Source organism: Manduca sexta, chromosome 13 (assembly GCF_014839805.1).
Source record: "Manduca sexta isolate Smith_Timp_Sample1 chromosome 13, JHU_Msex_v1.0, whole genome shotgun sequence".
Classification (NCBI taxonomy): Eukaryota; Metazoa; Arthropoda; class Insecta; order Lepidoptera; family Sphingidae; genus Manduca; species Manduca sexta.
In genome coordinates, this window is record NC_051127.1 from 2555967 (window position 1) to 2565171 (window position 9205).

The 9205-nt window shown below is 36.0% G+C and overlaps 1 protein-coding gene across 1 annotated transcript in view; it reads left to right on the forward strand.

Annotated features, from left to right (window-relative positions):
• LOC115450506 overlaps positions 1-8945 on the forward strand; it is a 79127-nt gene extending 70182 nt beyond the window's left edge. Inside the window, exons 8-9 of the mRNA XM_030178537.2 lie at positions 5772-5948; positions 7452-8945. Coding sequence (XP_030034397.2) covers positions 5772-5948; positions 7452-7663 — 389 coding nt within the window. The 3' untranslated portion in view covers positions 7664-8945. The remainder of the gene's footprint in view (positions 1-5771; positions 5949-7451) is intronic.
• The last annotated feature ends 260 nt before the right edge of the window (positions 8946-9205 follow it).

The window sequence follows — 9205 nt, forward strand, 5'->3', positions numbered from 1 at the left end:
TCATAGAAACCACGTGACTAACACGCCCGAGCAATAGCAGTGCCATTATTTTGATCATAGCCTGGAAAAGGGTCTCTGGAACGAGGGACTATTATGAGGATTATAATAATAACGCTCCGCAAGGGAATTTCAGTCTATTACGTCGCGTACAAGGTCGGTTTTAGATTGAGTGTAGTTTTGTTTTGTAAGATTTAGAAAACCAGTATGTGATATAACACAGTATATAGTAGCTATTGTTACATTAATGTTTATGTTAAGCGCTTAAAGTCTTGCGCCTGAACTTTCTCCGGTCATGTCGGGTTGCCGTCTCACCGAACTATGAGAGTGAAGGAACAGAGAGTGCACCTGTATATTGCACACAGACTGTGCACTACAATATCTCCTGCGTGGCTGATCTACGATGAGATTGGCCGCCGTGGCCGAAATTCAGTTAGGAAGGAATCAAAAAATGTTTATATTTGTCCCTGTATAATCCCGTAAAAAAGAAGCTAGCGCACGAGGAGATGATGTATCTTCCATTAAAAAAAAAAAAAAAAGAAAGTTATTAAGTATCCACAGAATATATTTCCCCATTTCAACTTGCGTATATTGTAACCGCTTTTGCTTGCGGCTTCGCCTACGGAAAGATTTTCCGGGATAAAAGTCCCGCTATATATTGCCCGGGATAAAAATACACCCTATTCCTTCCCAAGGTCTAAATTTAAATTTATCGTAGGCAGATAAACAGACGCGCCGAGAGACTTTAAACGATTATATTTTAAATCACATTTAACTTACCATTGAAAAACTAGACCAAAATGAAATAGTGCCCCCATAGATACGCTGTTATCTCAAATTTTCAATACATATGATTTCTCATATCTATTCGAAAAGGATGAAGCTATTAGAAAAAACTCAAAGGACGATTAATCAACAAAAGACTGGGTATTGGAAATTTAATTCTAATTTCCTTCAGGTAAGAGTGATATTTTAATATCCCGCTAGATCTGTCGCCGACGGATCTTAATCAAACGGCAATTACGAGGAAATGAATTTTGTTACCTTGCTATAAAACTATGAGATCTTCAAGGATGAGAAATTAAACTGGATTTAGAAGACAAAAATAGTGTTAGTAGAAATACAAATTTAAATTGTCATTGTTTTGAAATAGATTCATATTTAGTAGTCATGCTGTGGCTAATAATGATCATGAAACTGTTATTCGTCACTCATATATTTGGTTAGGACTAGCTGACCGGCATGATAATACAAAAAATCAAGCCTTTCTGTACGGTAGAGCCTTGGTATACTCACTTTGTCTATGAAATAGTACCATTTTTTCACAGATTTCTAACGTAATGTTCCTGTTACTTTTCGTATGATTCCTTTTTCTGCAAACTGTAACCTATATTACGGGAAGAATTTTTTTTTGTGTATTATAGCACATGCACGCACGGAGGATTGAAATTTGGTATAATTAGTACGTACAAAAGAGTGCAGAAAAATAAAATTGATGTATAATATGTTTTACAAATATTATTTCGATGGCCACTTTAAACCACAGGACGACCAACCAGTATGAATAAAAGTTCTCAATTTCTTACACTTCACAGTTGGAAAGGACTTTAATATATGTTGACTGGTATACTGATATTCAGACAGGACAAATAATATTATCAATGCGAAAATTTGTGATAATGTTTGGACGTTTGTTAGAAATAAATATAGAAACAACTACACGGATTTGGATAAGATTCGGCACACGAGAAGATCATGTCCTCAATTAGCACATACTTTTTTAACTCTGTAATTTGCTTTTTAAAAAAAATGAATTTTTTAGATCGATGACGTTGGCATCGTACATTGTTTTAAGGAGTTTTGTAACAACAAAGGCTTTTTACGTAGACATAGTCACGAGCAACACCTATTAATTTTATAATTTAAATAGACGCCGACTTCATTACACGCATGTATTATCTCAAAGGCTCAGTAATGCTTTTATGTAAATGATATGTTATACAATTACAAGTTAATCTCGCTGAGCATTCGGGACTTGGCAAATTAAATATAAACGTGACGCCCAGCGGGGTGCGGACCCTTCGCACGTGGGTAAACGTTAACTCGCTTAATGCCTTGTTATTCCGGGTAGTGTAGCTTCGAAAGACAATAGAGGTTTCTGTTTGAATTTCTACATTATTTTATAACGAGAAAATGTCAGGATAGGTACTACCTTATTGTATATTTCCGCCGCTTGCCTGTCTCGGTTGCGTAGCTGTAATTGCTGAGGTTCTGAGTTCAGATCCCAGGTTGGGCCAAAGGAACACATAGTGCACCTGTGTATTGCGCACACACTTGTGGACATTAATGTATCTTGCGTACCTGGCTGATACTAGTTCAGATTCAGTTAGGAAGGAAGGATGTCCGCCTCCACGCTGCAGTGCGCAAGGACTTGTTTTAGGGTGAGAATTATATAATAAGCAATGTAGATACTATAACACTTAACCTTAAGATGTACCTTAATATATAGTGCTTTGTACCTTTACATTATGTTCTGAATAATATTAGCAATGTTGAATGAAACGGGACACAGAGCAATCATGTTTTTTTTTTATATCGAACCCTGCACTCAACAACAGGGAATACCTGCGAACGGCATACTGAAATCCCCTAGCTTAACAACTGTAGGGCTCTGGAAGAAAGTGTGGGGGAAGAAGAAGAAAGCCTGTTAGGATTGGAAAAGGGGAGAAGCCCAAGAAATATTGTCGAGCACTTGTAGGCCTCAATGTGAATTGGCAACCATGAGGTATACACACTTAACTGTGTGCGTACGGCCGCGACAAATGTCCCCCATGCATGGGCGCGCATTCGGTGTAGAGACCTAACGCACAAGAATTACTTCGAGGGAAGAGCAATCATATTACTTATTGTCAAGCAAGCATCTTGTTCATCATATAATTTATTTTAGTAACAAACCCTTTTATACCCTTTGCCGGTTCATAGGCATTTATATAATTACCTTAATTTCAATCTTAAACTAAATACGGACTCCATTTTAATCACACCAAATCCAGATAATGAACACTGGGTAACAGAGCTGACCACATTCACAGTTGCCTTGTCCAAAACTAATTTGAATGGAACTTATGGTTGCCAAGCTGTGAGAGCACGCCCTATTAAACTTTAATTGCATATTTAGAAACTCAATTGAATTATCTGTTTGTTTTTACAATCATCTATACTAAATGTATTAAAAGCAAAAATTACCTCACTGCACCTGATTGTAAGTGAAGTACGTTTCAGATAGAACGTTGACTGTCGAGAGATCATTACCCCTGCCAGTCAATATAATTATGCCGGCCTTTTTATTCGCAGCACATTTATGTGGACCAATATGTTTGGATGCCAGCGGAATTAGTTTGTAAGCGTTAACTTCATAACCATTCGCGTCGAGAATAAAAAAAACATTCTAAAATTATTTACTTTACGAGTGAAGAAAACCTTCAATGTATTCATTTTGCAAAATCATCCTGCTTTTAACTAAAATCCCTGTAATAAAACAGTGACTTTATTCACGACGAGTTCGGTTCGAAGGACCATTTTCGTTTAAGGCATTGTTAAGCGATGACACGGGTCGCGCATTACAAGTTGACGACCGGACCCTCGGGGATTGCGAGGGAAGTTTTTCTGTTTCACATGTAGGTATTTTAACTTTAAATCTGCGGGTGGTAAGGCTTGTTTTCTGACAATGTTAAGAATATTTCTACATTTAATGAAATCGGAACCCAAAAGACCGGCTGCCAGACTTGAAGACACTGTGAGCGCATTTTGCATAGGTCGGACCACCAACAGCTAAAATTTAAAAAGGTTTATAATTGTAAAATGTAGGTAGATATTGTAACTTTGACTTTGCGGATGATCAACACCTCAGTCCCCCCGTGACCACGAAGTCTGCAAAGTCTTCGAAACGTCGGGAGAAAACTAAAATATTAAAACTGCGTTAAAATCCGCAAAATAGTTTAATTTGAATGTTAAGGAATCTGAAATTTTTACATTTTTTTTTATCATCATTCCTATAACTAAATGATTTTTTTATATTATTACGTACAAGATATAGACAGATTGTAAGCGTATCCTAAGCCAGTAAATAAAATAATCTCCATCTAAATGTTTTGAAGAATTCTCAAAGCATTTATGTCAATGAAATTCAAGATTCCTGGAAAGGTACAATGCTCCTAAATAAAATAGGTTTACGATCTCGATTCATTTCGTCACAATTATTATCCGACTATAAAATAGAATCGTAAAATGAGATTATACGTAGATATTTAATCACGTCTTCTGGATCCTGGGCGTTATTACTGTTGATGCAGACTAGCGACTTTTTGTCGATTGGAAAACGGTGGATCGATCAGTGACAGTTAATTTGTATCGTATTAAATGAAGAGTTTACTATGTGCCACCAATAGTGAGACTAACTGGTATTTGGAGTATTGTAATGCTATAAGCTTTTGGAGAGTTGAAATACTGATTTAAGTAAATGCTTATTGTAATGACATCATTAGTTGTGCAATATATAATATTTGTAAATTCTTTTACAGAATGATGGCTGTAAAATAGTCACTAATTATAATAAAAGAACAATATATGTCTCGAAGCTTCCCAGACTTTTTGTCGCACGTTTGTAATGAAGGTACATGCTCTATATCCAGTAATTATTGTGGTATACATTGCCTTCGCCGGTTAGTTTAACCTATATACCAAATGAGTCATCACTTAACATCCAACAAACACGCATAGACAATCTATCATGGCGTCCACGTCTTGTCTTTACTCCCGTCAAAACTACGAGCCATTAAGTTAATAAGCTTAATAGCACTTGTTATAACTTATAATGTACAAGTCGGGTAAGACGCCTGATGGAGTGAAGTGTGCGGTTAGGTGCTTTTGCTATTTAATTTGTAATAGGCGCGTAAGTTAATTTTAGTAAAGCCTTCGTAATCTAATTTTATGCGGCCTTAAATGGAGTTTTCATGTATTGTATTTTATTTTGAATCTAGAAAATTATTTTACAACACTTCTTTATTGATTGGTGATTTTAATGATAAAATGGTCATTATCAGACAATTATCTGTGTAATATTGAGTTACAGTGTTTAAACCAATTTATTTTACTCATAATAAATAGTATTATCAGTAAGGATAGGTTTAGTAGGCATCAAAATAAATTCAATTTTTCAAATATCTCAAACCTTTTTTTTAACTTTGAAACTATTATCATTTTTCCTAATGTGTATAACAATGTAGGACTGATTACACAAATTAAAATTAACAGCAAACATTTTAATTGCGTAATATTACCATTCTCCTTAATCCAACATGAAGGCCTTATTAAATAAATTAAAAACGATAACAAATTTTACGCCTGATTCATAGCAATAGCAATAACGCATACAAACAAAAAATCACGCAATTTAAGTTAGTTTACTGTAGGCAGTACACTAACTTAAATTGTATTTTTGCTAGCACAACAGAATAAAATATAACAGTACAACTTTTTTTATGACTGATCAAATCCGTCAACTCGATGCCACCAATACATCAAGCTTATATACTATAATGGGAAAGACGAGCCTTTTCCCACCACGAGCACACATTTTAACCCCAAGTAACTCAGTTATTTTAAATCTAAAAAGTCATATTTGACGTTGAAATCGACGACTATGAACCTACGCTACACAAGAACTTACAGACTACATAGAACATTTCTAAAAACTAGCTGCCCTGCATCCACAGCCACCTCCTCGGAGATCTACAACAGGAGCAGTCGTAATGCTGTTGGTGCGTTGGATGGCCGTGGGCTGGTGGCTGTTATCAAAAGGCAGGTGCCGCTGGCTGGCCAGCTCGACCATCAACTGGCCTGGGGCCAGGGATGGGGGTGGGTGACGTTGCCGAACGGAGTGTGGAGTGGACGTAAGTTGAACAGTATTTTTGGGTTAGGATATTTGATTACCATTTTGGAGCTAATATTTAAAGCAGTAATTCGCAAACTTTTTTTTCTCATAGACCACTTTCAAAGTTTCTGGTTCCGTCGGACCCCCTGCAGCTAAATTTCTACTTTATTCTTCCCCAGAATATGCAAGTTTTTACATGACATAACAATCGCTGGGCTTCTTAAAATATTATCTGCCTTCATTGATAGGTGAAGTCAAGCCTACATTTTAGTTCTTTACTATGAAAACCAGATAAATTTTCGTGGACCCATGCTTACGAATTGTGAATCCCCAGTTTCTGATCACACCAACGTAGACCCACGTCGAGTCTCCCGTAGACCCCTGGGGGTCCACCTGGACCACTTTATATGAGGCTGGTTCAATATGAGCCAGTTCTGAATGGCTTATTTAGAAGAAATACCAATATTACGTTTATTTCAGACTATGAAAAAGACATTAATTAAATTAACTTAGTTGAATGTATGCAATAGTAGGTACAACGGTTTCCAACAACGGTATATGTGGTATACCACTATTACGTCGGGATTTTCCAAATAACATCTTAAAAGAATCCTTAATGATAAGGAATACAATTCATTGAGACGCTACACGTCCAACCCTTTCTATAACACCTATGTGTTGATTTTCCTATCATTAAAAATCGATAATTTCTCCCAAGAACCGACATTAAAGCGGCGATAGCCTAATTGGGTGTAGAACGGATTGCCGAGACTGATGTCCGCAGGTTCAAAACGCAAGAGCACACATCTCTAACTTTTATAAAAATTATGTGTGTATTCTTTGTGAATTATCGCTTGCTTTACGGGTGAAGGAAAACATCGTGAGGAAACCTGCATACCCGAGAAATTCTCTATAAGAATTTTGAGGGTGTGCAAAATCTACTAATCTACATTAGGCCAGCTTGGAGTTTTAACCCCTCTCAGTAGTAGAAGAGGCCCGTGCCCAGCACGACACTATATAGTACAGGTTTGATATTATTACTATTGATTCAAAATATTAATGTCAATAAACAAGTAATTCATTAAAGTACCAAAGCACCGTTCTGTGGTTACAAACACATTTAATTTGTGGCTTATACATGATATCAGTATATTGGGGAGACTATAATTGCTGCATTACGCGGTCATTTGATGAAAATATCAAAACCAATATTCAGTATTTCCATTGAAATTGTGGTGAGTTTGAGTTTATGTTAAAATAGGTTTGAGTTATTGAGAAATGAGAACAGGGTATATCGCCATGATTCAGATGCAATATATTTATTACAAAGTAGAGTCGGTTGATTCGATTGTTACTTATAAAATGTATGTTTCATTATTTTTACCATAAAAATGAGAAATATAATAAACGTTTCTCCAGACATTGTTTTTTTCACCACCCTTTCTTCTGTCTTTAAAGTTTTGAAAACTAAACTTCATCACGTCTTTTAACAAAACCTAATCAATGCTCTTAAAATTTCTAGGTCTTACCTGGTCTCAAGACGGCGAGGACTTCGCCCTCCACGCTATGCCGATCATGCACCACACCAACGTCTCCCAAGCCTGCTCCATGCTCGACGGAGTGACAGCATACGAGGCCTCCGCCTACGAACAAGCCCTCGCTGAATACGATGACACTGCCACCACGTCCGATGACTGGGATTTCGGAGTTGACTGCGGAGACTTTATGATGTAATCTTTAGTTCGAGAGGCACAATATGATTTCGCAATTTGGATTCTTTTGGAGTTTAACTCCGATACCCGAAATGGGTTGTGCCGTTAAGGCATTTGAGACGAGGGTTTTCGTATCTAAAGGCACATTCAAATAATTGCTCTGCGAATTTGAATAACGTTTGCTCATATTCCTTTGTGAAAACGTGAAGAATTTCTCTAGTCCATATACGAAACATTTCTGGAATAACAAATTTTATACCAAATATAATGGTGATACAATTAATTTTGTACTTTTACATTTATATTATTACTACGCGTATACCAAAATTTACAGTTTACTATGTGCCAAAAATAAACTTTCAAATCTGTTTTGAGATTATATACGTGCCAATATCTGAAGATCTTATGAAAACGTGAATAAAACTAATAGTTCTCGTCGGTTCTTCCGTTCGGAAATGTTCTGTCACTGATCGTTGTGTTCCGATATTAATGATTATTTTTGAACATTTCCAATAACTATTATCCGTATAGTTGCATGCTCTAGTCGTGTCTGCATGTCCTAGATGATGTGTATAGCCATGAAAATGTCTAGATTTTATTCTACGGCCTATTGATACGGTTTAGGTGTTCAATAATATAGATACATTAGCACCGTACTTGTTCCGTAACCGCGTTTATTAATTGCTCGTAATTTTTTTACACTATTTTGTTTTATATATTTTGAAAAATGATATACAAAATCTAAAATACACAATCTACTAACGTGTGAAGACTTATTTCGTATCGCAATTCTTCAATATATATATTTCGGTTACACTGTGCGAGTTGCTAGACTAACAGCGAAGCCAGCTACTGCCATCGACGGGTCGCATGCCAGTAGCTTAATACTGTCTTAATTATCCTCTAATTATAATTAGAGCGATATTTACTGTGAGCTCACTTGATAAAAGGATCTGAAATGACAAAATGTAACACAAATTCGTACCCCGACATGAACGTAAAGCGATCGTACTATGACAAGTTATTTGATGCCGTAAAAACAAAACAAATTCTCCCCTATTCATTTGCACTTTGTAATCAAATTATAGAACCATTACGGCTTTTTAATAAACAACTATATCACAATATCTATATAAACGCTAATAGTCGAGTATACTATAACCCGACTAAATACAAGAGTCCAACTCTATGTTAGACGTTAATTGGTGAATCACATTTACTTGAACATTGAGAAACTCGAATATAGTATATCTAAACTAAATACAAAAGTCAAGCTGTGTCTTAGATGTTAATTGGAGGTAAAATTATTGAACGTTGAGGAACAGGCCCTAATTAGTGTAAATCAAACTTATTAATTTCACTGAAGGGGTGTAAATCTCTTTACGATAGTATTTTTTTATTCCTTGTATTAAACCTTGTAATGCCCGTTCGTAGGGTAATACTAGAATCATCTCTAGCCGATCGAGACTGTATCTGGAGTTCAGACCTTACTACAATACGCAGTGGTATTACTTTGCATTGATAAAATAAAAAGAACAGTGCATTTTAGGTTTTGTGTATCAAA